This window comes from Balaenoptera borealis, assembly GCF_965194805.1.
Source record: "Balaenoptera borealis genome assembly, chromosome: 7".
Classification (NCBI taxonomy): domain Eukaryota; kingdom Metazoa; phylum Chordata; class Mammalia; order Artiodactyla; family Balaenopteridae; genus Balaenoptera; species Balaenoptera borealis.
The window spans coordinates 72948235-72964597 of NC_138864.1; the positions used below are offsets into that span (position 1 = coordinate 72948235).

Sequence of the window (16363 nt, forward strand, 5' to 3'; positions counted from 1 at the left end):
GTAAAGATGTACTTTCGGAAATTTAAAATAAAATTACTATATGGCACCTTTATACCTAACAGTTGAAGTCTAACTTAACCATGATTCAAAAACAACAAAAAGAAACTTGGGTGACAAAAAGCATTCTATAAAAGCACTTATCTATTAATCATGACCAAATGCACGTGTTAAAAAGGTCCAAGCATTATGACCCACAGATATAATATACCAACTGACTGAGCTAACCAAAGATTTTTAAATAATGATAATTGCTTAGTTAATACATAAGTAATCCCTAGATTTTATCATTTCTCACCAATGCACCCAATTTGTACTACATAATTGAGACTTAAATCTCACATCTCACTGCTTTAGCTCTTTATAGAAAGTACCTGGTACTTTCTATATTCACATCAAATGAGGGATTGTGAAAGTCTCATTTGTACCAGGGAAAGTTATCAAGACAGAAAGAAGTCAGCCATTTAAATTTTCTTTAAAAGCCTCTTTTTAACATAGTCTATTCAAAGCAGACACCTAAATTCCCTGTAATATTAGTCTATAAGCAAAATTAGCTGGTACATGAATTTGAGGAGAGATTTACGCTACTGTCAAGTTTCTGTCCTTCAGATACTCTATATTGGCTCTTTGGTGTCCTTGGTAACCAAAATATATGTTATGTTTAGGTTGATCATTTGAGTCTTAGAGTAGAACTTGCTCATTTTTAAATTGCAGAGGTGTGTATTTTCTCTTCCCTATTATAAAATACCACCAGTCATAGCTACAATTTTTTATGACAAGGTGCTCTACCTCATCCCCAATCTTCCATTATCCCCAGAATACCACCCCCGCAGCTTTCTTTGTCTCTCTCTCCCTCTCTCATACTCTCTCTCTCTCTCTCTCTCTCACACACACACACACACTCTCTCACACACACACACACTCTCTCACACACACACACACACCCCACCCTCTAAAGAAACCAAACCAATACTCCACTTTCAGAACTCCTCTATGAAGTTTTCCTAAATCTTATGTTTCAAAGAAACACTATTTCTCAGTAATGCTCATGGATCATCTCCATCAACATTACCCAGGGAAGTTTTTAAACATAAAACTTCCACATAAAACTTCTAGGTCCCACCACAGAGCTAATAAATAGGTATTTCTAGATTAGGACCAGGAGTTGCATTTTAACAAGCAACCTGGATGACTACTATAATCTCTAATGTTTTAGAAACCCCACTAGACATTTCCCAACACCTCTGCCAAAGTAGTGAAGTTTTAAATATTAAATATATATCTCTCTCAGACCCAAGAGAAGGGAAAGACCAAGTCCTCTATTTGCCTTTATAGCCCAGGGGCTAGCACAGTTCCAGGAACAGAGTAAGCACCAAAGAAATTAGTAAATTATTTGGAGTCTTAGGCTCCAATCTCTAACTAATTAGGCCATCGTTCCCATGGGAATATGCAACTGACTTTAAAATGAAGTTTCTAGGGAAGTCTGCAGGAATAAGAAAAGCATACTGAGGCTAAAAGTCTTACAATGAGTGAGAAAATAAAAGTACGAAACTACTCTTGTGTGTTTGTTCTTCCTTGTCCCAATTTCTCACCAAGAGTCATCACAAGGGCATAGCACCAAAAGTGGTAAAGAAGGCAAGGTTGGGTTATGCAATTAAACATCTCTATACATTATATACACACGCTTATATACATTCAAACGTATACACATACATGAGAGTAAAGCTTCATAATTTGATTCAAAATCACGACCACCCCTAAAATACCTTTTAAAAAAATAATTGTCATGACTTTTAAACAAACATTTTAAAAAGTATAGATTTGTTTAACCACTCTAATAAATTCTTGAAGGAATATATCAGGTGTAATTTTCTCTTTCCCCAGAGTTACTCAGTAAAGAAACCAATGCCTAAAACAAGTAAACAAGTGGTATATACCAATATCTAGAAAAAGGCCTTGCCTCCCAATTAGTTACCACACATGATAATTTGCTACTAATACATGACAACTTCCCACCAAATGTACAAAATGAAAGTAATAAAAATTGGAAACCCGGGCTTCCCTGGTGGCGCAGTGGTTGGGAGTCTGCCTGCCGTTGCAGGGGACGCGGGTTCGAGCCCTGGTTTGGGAGGGTCCCACATGCCGCGGAGCGACTAGGCCCGTGAGCCACAACTACTGAGCCTGCGCGTCTGGAGCCTGTGCTCCGCAACAAGAGAGGCCGCGATAGTGAGAGGCCCGAGCACCGCGATGAAGAGTGGCCCCCGCTCGCCGCAACTAGAGAAAGCCCTCGCACAGAAACGAAGACCCAACACAGCCCAAAAAATAAATAAATAAATAAGTAAATAAAGGAGTAAACCTTAAGACCCCAAAAACCGTTTACTAGTATGATAACCCTAATTTAAAAAAAAAAAATTGGAAACCCTATGTACATGTTAGGAAGCAGGGGATTCACAGAATGGCTTCTGCAGACAACCTGCCTGTCATCATTCTCTAACGATGGTGACAGTAACTCACGGGCTGTTATAAGGGATAAAGGAGATAACATATATGAGAGGCCAAAAATGGTGTCTTATACATGGTAAGCACTCTTTAAGTGTTGACCATTATTCTGAACATCACAGAGAAATGCTTTTTTTTTACCTTATCAAAACAGAAATAAAGAATTACGTAAATGTCTCAAAGCACAATATGACTCACCTGTATTTTAGGATTATAGATCTTCAACCCTTTGATTAGCAATTTTATAAATTTCTACTAACAAATATGAAGTCAGCATTTTTATTTTATCTTTGCCTCTTTAAAGCAGGAAGTCATGGTTATAAGTACAGTACTCTGCCTTTATTAAATTAAAACTTTCACTATAATCATTAACCATTATTTGATTTTCTTTTGTATTTGATTTTTGTTTTCATAATTTCCCCAGTTTAAATTTATATAAAATCCATCATAAATAATACCTGTCTCTGCAATTTTATTTCTTTGTCCAAATCAGATTACACTTCAGACTACTTCTGTTTTGTCTACATGAATACTCAATTTCCATTTATGAGACCAGCAACTTACATCCCAATGATCAAAAGGAGCCTGTGAGATGATTTGTGATTCCTTTTCTTTTCAGAAAAAGTTTCAGCAAAACTCAACAGAGTGTTTATACGCAGCCCTCAGTTTCTCTCAAACCCACCCTAATCAGGTTTTCCTCCTCACCACTTCACAGAAGCGCTGTTGTCAGGTCACCGATGACCTTATTGCTGCTCAGTCCAAAGGCTCATTCTTATTCTCACCTTCCACGGCCCATTTGTAGCATTTAAGACAGCTGATCACTCCCTCTCCTTTTAAATTCTTTACGTGGCTTCCAGGACCCACTCGATTTGGATGTTCTCTCTCCAACAAATATTTATTGAGCATCTGCTACAGGACAGGTGCTCTTCAGGTTGCGGCAGACTGCTCACCTCCCTGGCTGCTCCTTCTCAATCCGCCTTCCCAGATCCACCTCTTCTCCCGACCTTGAAACACTGAATCCTCAAAAGCTCCAACTGTGGACTCGTTTTATTTCTACAAGCACTCCATTGGTGATCTTAGCCAACTTGTATGCCCTCTTTATTCTCATAACTCCTAAATTTTTTATCTATACCCTGAATTTCTCCTCAGAAATTCAGGCTCTTCTAGCCAACTGCTTATTTTCTTTCTCCAAATATCCAAGAGGCTTTGAAGTGAACAAGTCTTAAAACTTTCTCCCTTCCTTCAATCTGTTCCTCTCTCAGTCTTGCCCACCTCATTAAATGGCAATTCCATTCTTCTAATTGCTGGGGCCAAACCATTTGGAGTCAACCTTGAAGCTTCTCTTTCTCTCACAGCCCAAATCCAATCTATTAAGAAATCCTGTCAACTCCACATTTACGATACATCCACGATCTGACCTCTTCTCAACACGTCCACCACTTAGCACCCTGGGTGAGGCCCATACCGTATCTTACATGGATTATTGCATTAGCATCCTTATTGGTCTCCCTGGCCTTGCTATAAGTGAGGAGAAAAGTAGAGGAGATGAGGTGAGGATGAGGGTCTATGTGATCAGGCTTCCTGCCCTCAGCTCTCTGACCTCATCTCCTACTCCTTCTCTCCTCACTCACTTCACTCCACCCACAATGCCCTTTGCTGCTCCTCAAACATGCTCCTGCCTCAAGGCTTCTGCCTCAAGGCTTCTGCATCTGCTTTTCCTTCCACCCAGAATGCTCCTTCCCAGACATCCTCAGAGCTTACTCCCTCACCTCCTTCAGGTTTTTACTCAAATGTCACCTTCTCAGTGAGGCCTTCCATGGCCACCCTATCTAAAATTATAAATTACCCCAAATTGCCAATAACTCCCAGGATTCCCTATCCTCTATTCCTCCAAAGCATGTATCACCACATCTGCCTTAGCACTTTGTTTTGTTAACTGCTGCATCCCCCAAACTTAGAATGGTGCCTGGCACATAGTGTTAAGTAATCATTTGTTGAATGAACTGAAAGAACAGAGCCCAGCATAATGGAGAAAGCAGAACAAAAGAGCTCATCTAAATAAAGAGCGCTAACAAAGCCTGCTCTACACTCTCCTCCAAACCAAGATCCTTGGAGAGCTGAAATGCCAAAAACTCTAAGTTTCATAGACCTTAATTTCACATCTCTCCACATCAACAACAATATATTATCAGCATATTCTTTAGCCTCACAAAAAAGAAACATCTTTATGTATATTTATTTGTAATACTACTACCTTTAACCTGACAACAAACAGTACAAATAAAATCCCCAGTGTAACTCTAGGCAGCACCCTACTTTCCTACCTCGTAGATTCATGAAATGTGTATTAATAATGATTAAACATGTGGAAGTCAAGACATAAACAAACATAATTAGGATGACTTTTAAAATATGTGTGAAACTCTGAATTTTACCTCACCTTTTACAGTGTAGTTCCAGCTTTTTGTATGTGCTCTTTAGTTTTGTTTTTCTTTTTTTCCATCCCAACTAAGCACAGATTTTACCTGCTCAATCCAATAAACAACTGACTGAGGCTGAAGAGTTCATTTTCAGAACAATTTCACTACATTTAAGAGACATAAACTTATTATCACTGGTATCTGGACTTCTGTATTTTTCTCTCCCCCTCACTATTACAAAATAGGGTTAGAAAACAAACCAACCGGGACTTCCCTGGTGGCACAGTGGACGAGAATCCGCCTGCCAATGCAGGGGACACAGGTTCGAGCCCTGGTCCGGGAAGATCCCACATGCCATGGAGCAACTAAGTCCGTGTGCCACAACTACTGAGCCTGCACTCTACAGCCCGCGACTCACAACTACTGAGCCCACGTGCTGCAACTACTGAAGCCCGCGTGCCTAGAGCCCGTGCTCCACAACGAAGAGTAGCCCCCGCTCACCGCAACTAGAGAAAGCCCGTGCACAGCAATGAAGACCCAATGCAGCCAAAAATAAAATAAATAAATTTATTTGAAAAAAAAGAAAACAAACCAATCAAAGTTGTTATACAATGATGACAATATCAACTGTGCTGAACTGCCAGCAAGCAACAGGAGAGAGCACCAAACCTAGCTGAGGCACAAAAGTCCAAATTCAGCATCCCAGAGGCAGTTTAGGGGTATTAGTGGTATAATGTACAAAACTGTATATTGTTTTAAAAATCAAATGGGGGACTTCCCTGATGGTGCAGTGGTTAAGAATCCGCCTGCCAATGCAGGGGACAAGGGTTCAAACCCTGGTCTGGGAAGATCCCACATGCCGCAGAGCAACTAAGCCCGTGCGCCACAACTACTGAGCCTGCGTTCTAGAGCCCGCAAGCCACAAGTACTGAGCCCACGTGCCACAACTACTGACGCCTGCGCACCTAGAGCCCGTGCTGTGAAACAAGAGAAGCCATCACAATGAGAAGCCTGAGCACCGCAACGAAGAGTAGCCCCCACTCACCGCAACTAGAGAAAGCCCGTGTGCAGCAACGAAGACCCAACGCAGCCAAAAATAAATAAATAACTAAATTTATTTTTTTTTTAAAAATCAAACGGATACCAAAGTCAGCCTGAAATCAACTACTGTTTGAATTACTGCCGGCTTCCAGTATTCCCGCTTTCCAACCATCAATTCAATCACTGAGATGATCTCTGTGATCATGCACTTCTTTGATAAGGCCCAGGAACTGTGGTAACTCCTTTATCTCTTTACCTTGATCATATCATATACACATCACCACTAGGAAAGCCCCATGTGATACATGTTATCATTCCTATTTTAAAGATGTGAAAACAGATGCTCAAAAAAGTTAGGTAAGTTGCTCAAGGTCACACAGCTACTACAGGATGGAGCAGGACTCAAACCCATCCTCAAAAAAGAAGTGTTATGAAGCATAAAACCAGGACTCAACAAATGTGAGGGACTGCCAACTGTTATTACACACTTAATTAAATCTTTTATTATTCACAGAACTTCTAAATTTTATTTTCATGACATTAACAATATAATTTGACAGAAGTAAAATAAACACATAGGATTCATGTATTCTTCACCAGAGATCTACAATTTGTAATCTATTCAGCTATCTCTCAAATTCTAAACTATCAAATAAGAATTTAATTTGGCATTTGTAGTCTTTTTTTAATCAACAACAAAAAAATTCACAAATGAACCTTTCACTAAATGATCATCCTCCACATTCTCCAAAGTTCTCAAAACCACACTGATTTAAAACTTTAATCTAAATTACCCTTCTCTCATATAAAAACAATAAAGAATGGCCAATTCTAGTAAAATATTAGAGTTGAAATAAATAAAGGTATCTAAAACCAAACCATAATCAATAAGTACATAAAAGTAAGTTTCTGCCACTTCTGATTTGAAGGAAGCTGACACATTATTAGGAAGTCCCTAATATTTATGAGATGAGACAGAAAACAGCCAAAGTTTTTATTCATGAATTAGCATTCTGGCAAAAAATAAAAGACCATTATTTTGCCATGACAATGATTTTTTTAAAGTATCATTTCACATACACTAACTTACTGATGACTCCGATAACAGAACTGTGAGACACGATGAACAAAAATAATTATTATTCTCATTTTCACATCCGGAAACTTAAAGCTACTAGATTTAGGGACTTGCCCAAAGTCATAAAGCTATCAATTCTGTCTTCAAATTATCTGCTTTTTTCACTCTTTCTAGTCATCTCTATTGCACAGACCTCACTTCCCTACCCAGGCCACCCTCACAGACGATGGGCAGCTTGGATAAAGGGAACCCTGCAGGGTAGTTAGGGCTATCACTGGAAAGCTGGCAAAAGGGAGAAAAGGACGAACAAATGTAGCCTCCGACTTCCTCATTGACCTCATCTAAAGGAATGTTTCTGGGTCACCGGGATCCACCTGAGCAGGGCTCCGAACCTGGCGGCTTAGATGAGTTTTCCAGGGTGTGCTCGAGCTTTATGGTGCCCCTGACACCTGCCACAACCTTTAATTTGGTTATCTGCCTGCCTGCGGCCCAGGGACAGAACATCTTGGCTCCTATCCCAGGAGAAATGAAGGAGACCTTTGCTTCAGCCTCTGCGACTTACCTGCCGGGTCATAAGAGATTTGATTCTTTGCATGTCGAATTCGTGAGGGGGCACCTTGCTGCAGAGAACTAACAAATCACACAGAACTACCAGACAGCCGGTCCCGACACAGGGAAGCCATAGTGAGTGGTCACGTGGAGCTGCCGAGCTGGGTTTCCCTTCCTTTCCCCGAGCATGCTGGGAATTGCAGTCCCCCGGCTGCCGTCGGCACCTGCAGTGGAGGCGAGAGGACGGCCCAGGTACTACATTTCCCGGCAAGGAAAGCAGCTGACGCTTCGGTTAAGCCCACAAATCTCGCTCTGAGAGAGCACGGCGGTCGCCGGTCTTTAAAGAGGTACTTGCTCTCGGTAGCTGCTCCGGCGAGGCGAAAACCTAACTCATAGGTGACCAGACATTGAGCAACAGGAACAAACGCTGAGAAGACAGTATATAAACCAGGCTGACATGACCACCCCCCCAGGAGTGTGGTGGAGGAAACCCCACCTGGTCTTGAGGGGCGGAGTGAGAGGACGACAGACTCACGCGAAGGGACTGCAACGCCAAGGACGGGACGGCTCCAAAGAGGTGACCTGAGAACTTGGCACTCCCCAGGTGGCACAGGGCTTGGCCTGAGGAAAAGAGTGGTCCAAGTTGTCCAATGGCGGCTGTCCAGGTTAGGGCTGTTCTTCCTCAGTATTGGCATCCAGAGCAGAAAACTAAAACCAAAGGATTTAATCCCCATCTATCATTTTACCACCTGTGTAATCTAAGGCAAGTCAAGATGGAAAATATAACAATAAGTACACATGTCACTTTAATGTCCTCTTTTCAACTTTTAGCAGTCTAGCTAAACTGGGGAAAGCAATAGGGGAGTGGTTTGGGGCTCAATTTAAGAAAGAACTTTCCAGTTATGAGAATACCAGAAAAAAAAAAAAAAAGAGACCCAGAGCTAACAATTAACAATAGCTAACATTTACTGAGAGCTTACTACCTGTCAAAAACTCTCCTAATAGCTTTACGTTTGGTATCTCATTTATCCACACAAGCTTTTTTTTTTTTTAATGGTATGAATGAGTCTTTTTTTTTTTAATTTAATGGTATGAATGACAGTCTTTTTTTTTTTAATTTAATGGTATGAATGCGTCATATGGAGTTGGTACTATTATCCCCATTTTAAAGATGAGGAATCTGAGGTACGGAGAAATTAAGTAACTTGCCTAAGGTTACTGCAGATATGCAAGCAGAAACTGAAGGGCTGTTTATCCAGATGTTTTAAGTAAGGCTACCAAGGATTTTCTTTTCGCATTTATTTTAATTAATGTTTATTAGAAAATAATGAAACACAGACCCGTGATTTCAAAGATATTTCTTGGGACAACTAAAGAAATGTCAAAGTTTGCAAACTAATGAAAAATATTAGATAAACAACAGTTGTGGGTGGTAGTCAGATATGGCAAAAATAAAAGTGGTGTGTAAGTGGGGGACACTAATATAGAGGTTATTCGCAACTCTGAAATTCTAGTTTTTGACCTCTCAGCATCTTGTCTTATGAATTTTTTACAAATGAGGTTGTAATATTTGACTTAGGGTTTTGTAAGGATAAGTGAGAGCATGTAAGTGAATGCAATTTATAAATTGTAAAGCACCTTACGATTATAAAGCATTATAGTCATAATTCTGCCCAGTTTTCTGCTCCAACAGAACCACCCTATTCATAGTTCTGTCATTGTGCTTGACAATTCCTTTTAAAATGATATGCTTACCTATATGGTTTTCTGACTCTGTTACTTCTAACCCCATGAAGAAATTTCAGTACCTTTTGGGCAACCTTAGTTTAGTTCATTCTTTACCTGCTCTAATCTTAATTGCCAGACAGTTCTTACTGTGTGAAAGTCTTCCGTATTTAGAAGTCCCTGAAAGTATCAAAGAGACAGAAACTGCTGACCATATTAGCATATAAAATGAAACCCAATTCAGTAAACATTTGTTGATTGTTGGGCACTAGTCAACACTATCCTAAGCACTTCAGATTAATAAAATACAGTTTTGACCTTTAAGGAGTTTACAGTTTAGTTGAAAAGCATGTATTAGGGGTGATCCAAGTCCAGTAGTTCTCAAACTTGACTGTTCAGATTCACCTGAAGAGGATGCCGTTGTTATTGTTATCATCTTTGCAGGAGTTCTTTGTTTAAGGTCAAGAGATTCTTATAGGCAACCAGCTCTAGCATTTAAAATCTATAGAATGAGAAAATGAATCCATCTAAGGTTCTGAGGTCACAGGACTAGAACCCAGACCCAAACCCAGAATTTTTCCCCTCAGTACACAAAGTTGCAGGTGACCAAAAAAAAAAAAAGTTTTTTTCATTTTGTGTATTTGTTTTATTCCTATCCGCCAAACTGGGGAAACGAGTGTTTTCTGTATCTACTTGACCCTGAAGAGGCAAGAAGGCATTACAACTTTGGTTAACTCTAATACTCTACATTTTAGTTTACTTCTTATTAACTAAAACGAAGTAGACAACCAGGCCTCTAAAAGTTCAAAGGCTGTAACTATAATATTGGAAGCATGTAAAGTGAATCAGTGCTGTTGCCTAAATAAAATATATTTTCTAATTCAGCATACTCTAACACTATAGAAAATAACTGAGCCACCCATGCTACCTTTTTAACTCCCTAAACTAAAAAACAAAAACCTAGAGCCCTAAAGAGCACTTTTTAAAAGGTGAAGCATGTCATTTCATTTCCATTTTTCAAAAATACATATATGAGACTTAGAACTTTCACAGTTGCCTGAGGGTCATTAGTGGTAGGCCAGAGCAAACTAGTGGAGGGTGTGGATGGCCTGCCAGTAAGTCTTGAGGAGAACCTGTTGGACAGCCGTCCCTTGGTAAAGGGGTGCCAGCCCCATTTTTGTAGATTGGAACATCCGGGCTAAGAATTAAGTAAGTTGATCTGATTCGGGGTAGTAGCATTAGCAGTAAAGTAAGATAAGGACATATTTCTGATGGCCCAAATAGGAGGAGCCCCTGGAAGCTTAAATAAAAGCTGAGATCCTGGTTTGATTAGGAAGATACATTTCTAGTCATCCTATAAATATCAAAGCAGCAGAAAGATGTGGCCTCCCCAGGGTGATGTAACTACACTTCCTGAGCAAGCAGTAGTAGAAAACAGGACTCTTGCCAAAGGTAAAGCAGTGACCTGGAGAAGGGCCCAGGAAGGAAAACATTGCTGCAGAGTCATTTAGCGGCCGTATCAGTAGATTAGGGCTTCTGGGAGGCAGCACTGTAGTAGGAGTGAACACTAGCACAGGCATAGGCGATTATGATGGCCTTCTCTAGCAGCCAGCTCTTCCCTGTAAACTCTAATCTTTCCGAAGACCTATCGAATTAGAACATAAGACAGGGCTTTCTTTCCCCAGTTCTTCTCACTCCCCACTGTCCTATGTTGACCTTGGCATTGGCATGTCACCACCTGTCATTCCCAATTCTTCCTACCATTCCAAAGCACTCATATGCTACTAGTAAATAATGAATGTGGATGTTTGAAATGCATATGGCAGACTCTTTGCTTTATAAAGCAAGACCAGCCTTACTTAAAATTTAAACGAACTTGACAGTAAACTACAGTGTGAGTTGAGAAGTGACAAAAAAGCCTTGCACTCACCCCCACCCAAACCCACACCCACACACACAAACACAAACACACACACACTACCCCCAGTAGCTTCTTGCATTGTTTGCAGTTTAGTCACCATGGATATAGATTGCTTAATGTAATCAGTTTTTCCACTTCAAATGCAAATATAACTAAGATCAATAAACAAGCTCCTGAACAGTATGGTAAAGCAGAGCCCCTCAGTAGGTTACAGGTGAGATGTGAGATGTTGATGGTGGGAAATTTCTTATAATGATAAAACAATTTAAACCATCTTTAATAATCATGTAAAAATGGAAAGCAATTGAAGTTATATATACTTTAACATCTTTATTGGAGTATAATTGCTTACAATGGTGTGTTAGTTTCTGCTTTAGAACAAAGTGAATCAGCTATACATATACCTATATCCCCATATCCCCTCCCTCTTGCGTCTCCCTCCCACCCTCCCTATCCCACCCCTCTAGGTGGTCACAGAGCACTGAGCTGATCTCCCTGTGCTATGCGGCTGCTTCCCACTAGCTCTCTATTTTACATTTGGTAGTGTATATATGTCCATGCCACTCTCTCACTTTGTCCCAGCTTACCCTTCCCCCTCCCCATGTCCTCAAATCCATTCTCTAGTAGCTCTGCGTCTTTATTCCCGTCCTGCCCCTAGGTTCTTCCTGACTTTTTTTTTTTTTTTAGATTCCATATATATGTGTTAGCATACGGTATTTGTTTTTCTCTTTCTGACTTACTTCACTCTGTGTGACAGACTCTATGTCCATCCATATCACTACAAATAACTCAATTTCATTTCTTTATATGGCTGAGTAGTATTCCATTGTATATATGCGCCACATCTTCTTTATCCATTCATCTGTCGACGGACACTTATGTTGCTTCTATGTCCTGGCTATTGTAAATAGAGCTGCAATGAACATTGTGGTATATGTCACTCTTTGAATTATGGTTTTCTCAGGGTATATGCCCAGTAGTGGGATTGCTGGGTCATATGGTAGTTCTATTTTTAGTTTTTTAAGGAACCTCCATACTGTTCTCCATATTGGCTGTATCAATTTACATTCCTACCAACAGTGCAAGAGGGTTCCCTTTTCTCCACACCCTCTCCAGCATCTATTGTTTGTAGATTTTTGATGATGGTCATTCTGACTGGTGTGAGAAGATATCGCATTGTAGGTTTTTTTGTTTGTTTGTTTTTTAACATCTTTATTGGAGTATAATTGCTTTACAATGGTGTGTTAGTTTCTGCTTTATAACAAAGTGAATCAGTTATACATATACATATGTTCTCATATCTCTTCCCTCTTGCATCTCCTTCCCTTCCACCCTCCCTATCCCACCCCTCTAGGTGGTCACAGCACAGAGCTGATCTCCCTGTGCTATGGGGTTGCTTCCCACTAGCTATCTATTTTATGTTTGGTAGTGTATATATGTCCATGCCACTCTCTCACTTTGTCCCAGCTTACCCTTCCCACTCCCCATATCCTCAAGTCCATTCTCTAGTAGGTCTGTGTCTTTATTCCCGTCTTGCCACTAGGTTCTTCATGACCTTTTTTTTTTTTTTACCTTAGATTCCATATATATGTGTTAGCATACGGTATTGGTTTCTCTCTTTCTGACTTACTTCACTCTGTATGACAGACTCTAGGCCCATCCACCACATTACAAATAACTCAGTTTCATTTCTTTTTATGGCTGAGTAATATTCCATTGTATATATGTGCCACATCTTCTTTATCCATTCATCCGATGATGGACACTTAGGTTGCTTCCATGTCCTGTCTATTGTAAATAGAGCTGCAGTGAACATTTTGGTATATGACTCTTTTTGAATTTACGGTTTTCTCAGGGTATATGCCCTGTAGTGGGATTGCTGGGTCATATGGTAGTTCTATTTTTAGTTTTTTAAGGAAACTCCATACTGTTCTCCATAGTGGCTGTATCAATTTACATTCCCACCAACAGTGCAAGAGTGTTCCCTTTTCTCCACACCCTCTCCAGCATTTATTATTTCTAGATTTTTTTGATGATGGCCATTTTGACCGGTGTGAGATGATATCTCATTGTAGTTTTGATTTGCATTTCTCTAATGATTAATGATGTTGAGCATTCTATCATGTTTTGTTGGCAATCTGTATATCTTCTTTGGAGAAATGTCTATTTAGGTGTTCTGCCCATTTTTGGATTGGGTTGTTTGTTTTTTGTTATTGAGCTGCATGAGCTGCTTGTAAATCTTGGAGATTAATCCTTTGTCAGTTGCTTCATTTGCAAATATTTTCTCCCATTCTGAGGGTTGTCTTTTTGTCTTGTTTATGGTTTCCTTTGCTGTGCAAAAGCTTTTAAGTTTCATTAGGTCCCATTTGTTTATTTTTATTTTTATTTCCATTTCTCTAGGAGCTGGGTCAAAAAGGATCTTGCTGTGATTTATGTCATAGAGTGTTCTGCCTATGTTTTCCTCTAAGAGTTTGATAGTGTCTGGCCTTACATTTAGGTCTTAATCCATTTTGAGTTTATTTTTGTGTATGGTGTTAGGGAGTGTTCTAATTTCATACTTTTACATGTACCTGTCCAGTTTGCCCAGCACCACTTATCAAAGAGGCTGTCTTTTCTCCACTGTATATGCTTGCCTCCTTTATCAAAGATAAGCTGACCATATGTGCGTGGGTTTATCTCTGGGCTTTCTATCCTGTTCAGTTGATCTATGTTTCTGTTTTTGTGCCAGTACCATACTGTCTTGATTACTGTAGCTTTGTAGTATAGTCTGAAGTCAGGAAGCCTGATTCCTCCAGCTCCATTTTTCATTCTCAAGATTGCTTTGGCTATTCAGGATCTTTTGTGTTTCCATACAAATTGTGAAATTTTTTGTTCCAGTTCTGTGAAAAATGCCAGTGGTAGTTTGATAGGGATTGCATTGAATCTGTAGATTGCTTTGGGTAGTAGAGTCATTTTCACAATGTTGATTTTTGCAATCCAGGAACATGGTATATCTCTCCATCTATTTGTATCATCTTTAATTTCTTTCATCAGTGTCTTATAATTTTCTGCATACAGGTCTTTTGTCTCCTTAGGTAGGTTTATTCCTAGATATTTTATTCTTTTTGTTGCAGTGGTAAATGGGAGTGTTTTCTTAATTTCACTTTCAGATTTTTCATCATTAGTGTATAGGAATGCAAGAGATTTCTGTGCATTAATTTTGTATCCTGCTACTTTACCATATTCATTGATTAGCTCTAGTAGTTTTCTGGTAGCATCTTTAGGATTCTCTATGTATAATATCATGTCATCTGCAAACAGAGACAGCTTTACTTCTCCTTTTCCGATTTGGATTCCTTTTCTTTCTTTTTCTTCTCTGATTGCTGTGGCTAACACTTCCAAAACTATGTTGAATAATAGTGGTGAGAGTGGGCATCCTTGTCTTGTTCCTGATCTTAGTGGAAATGGTTTCAGTTTTTCACCATTGAGGACAATGTTGGCTGTGGGTTTGTCATATATGGCCTTTATTATGTTGAGGAAAGTTCCCTCTCTGCCTACTTTCTGCAGGGCTTTTATCATAAATGGGTGTTGAATTTTGTCGGAAGCTTTCTCTGCATCTATTGAGATGATCATATGGTTTTTCTCCTTCAGTTTGTTAATATGGTGTATCACGTTGATTGGTTTGCGTATATTGAAGAATCCTTGCATTCCTGGAATAAACCCCACTTGATCATGGTGTATGATCCTTTTAATGTGCTGTTGGATTCTGTTTGCTAGTATTTTGTTGAGGATTTTTGCATCTATGTTCATCAGTGATATTGGCCTGTAGTTTTCTTTCTTTGTGACATCTTTGTCTGGTTTTGGTATCAGGGTGATGGTGGCCTCATGGAATGAGTTTGGGAGTGTTCCTCCCTCTGCAATATTTTGGAAGAGTTTGGGAAGGATAGGTGTTAGCTCTTCTCTAAATGTTTGATAGAATTCTCCTGTGAAGCCATCTGGTCCTGGGCTTTTGTTTGTTGGAAGATTTTTAATTACAGTTTCAATTTCAGTGCTTGTGATTGGTCTGTTCATATTTTCTATTTCTTCCTGGTTCAGTCTTGGCAGGTTGTGCATTTCTAAGAATTTGTCCATTTCTTCCAGGTTGTCCATTTTATTGGCATAGAGTTGCTTGTAGTAATCTCTCGTGATCGTTTGTATTTCTGCCGTGTCCATTGTTATGTCTCCTTTTTCATTTCTAATTCTATTGATTTGAGTCTTCTGCCTTTTTTTCTTGATGAGTCTGGCTAATGGTTTATCAATTTTGTTTATCTTCTCAAAGAACCAGCTTTTAGTTTTATTGATCTTTGCTATTGTTTCCTTCATTTCTTTTTCATTTATCGCTGATCTGATCTTTATGATTTCTTTCCTTCTGCTAACTTTGGGGTTTTTTTGTTCTTCTTTCTCTAATTGCTTTAGGTGCAAGGTTAGGTTGTTTATTCGAGATGTTTCCTGTTTTTTGAGGTAGACTTGTATTGCTATAAACTTCCCTCTTAGAACTGCTTTTGCTGCATCCCATAGGTTTTGGGTCGTCGTGTCTCCATTGTCATTTGTTTCTAGGTATTTTTTTATTTCCCCTTTGATTTCTTCAGTGATCACTTCGTTATTAAGTAGTGTATTGTTTAGCCTCCATGTGTTTGTATTTTTTACAGATCTTTTCCTGTAATTGATATCTAGTCTCATAGCATTGTGGTCGGAAAAGATACTTGATACAATTTAAGTTTTCTTAAATTTACCAAGGCTTGATTTGTGACCCAAGATATGATCTATCCTGGAGAATGTTCCATGAGCACTTCAGAAAAATGTGTATTCTGTTGTTTTGGGGTGGAATGTCCTATAAATATCAATTAAGTCCATCTTCTTTAATGTATCATTTAAAGCTTGTGTTTCCTTATTTATTTTCATTTTGGATGATCTGTCCATTGGTGGAAGTGGAGTGTTAAAGTCCCCTACTATGATTGTGTTACTGTCGATTTCCCCTTTTATGGCTGTCAGTATTTGCCTTATGTATTGAGGTGCTCCTATGTTGGGTGCATAAATATTTACAATTGTTATACCTTCTTCTTGGAACGATCCCTTGATCACTATATAGTGTCCTTCTTTCTCTCTTGTAATAGT

General features: G+C 39.3%; 2 protein-coding genes across 5 annotated transcripts in view; one reads left to right on the plus strand and one right to left on the minus strand.

Annotated features, from left to right (window-relative positions):
• Window positions 1-7742, minus strand: part of VPS50 (VPS50 subunit of EARP/GARPII complex) — a 128873-nt gene extending 121131 nt beyond the window's left edge. For 2 of the 3 annotated variants that reach the window (XM_082398262.1, XM_082398261.1), the window contains exon 1: window positions 7598-7740. In XM_082398262.1, the coding sequence (XP_082254388.1) occupies window positions 7598-7630 (33 nt within the window). In that variant the 5' untranslated portion in view covers window positions 7631-7740. Of the gene's footprint in view, window positions 1-7597 lie in introns of all 3 variants that reach the window. The other variant, XR_014246423.1, reaches the window with a different exon arrangement.
• A 178-nt stretch (window positions 7743-7920) lies between these two features.
• Window positions 7921-16363, plus strand: part of HEPACAM2 (HEPACAM family member 2) — a gene marked incomplete at its 3' end in the record, with an annotated part of 53309 nt that continues 44866 nt past the window's right edge. Inside the window, exon 1 of one of the 2 annotated variants that reach the window (XM_082398499.1) lies at window positions 7921-8161. The remainder of the gene's footprint in view (window positions 8162-16363) is intronic. The other variant, XM_082398500.1, reaches the window with a different exon arrangement.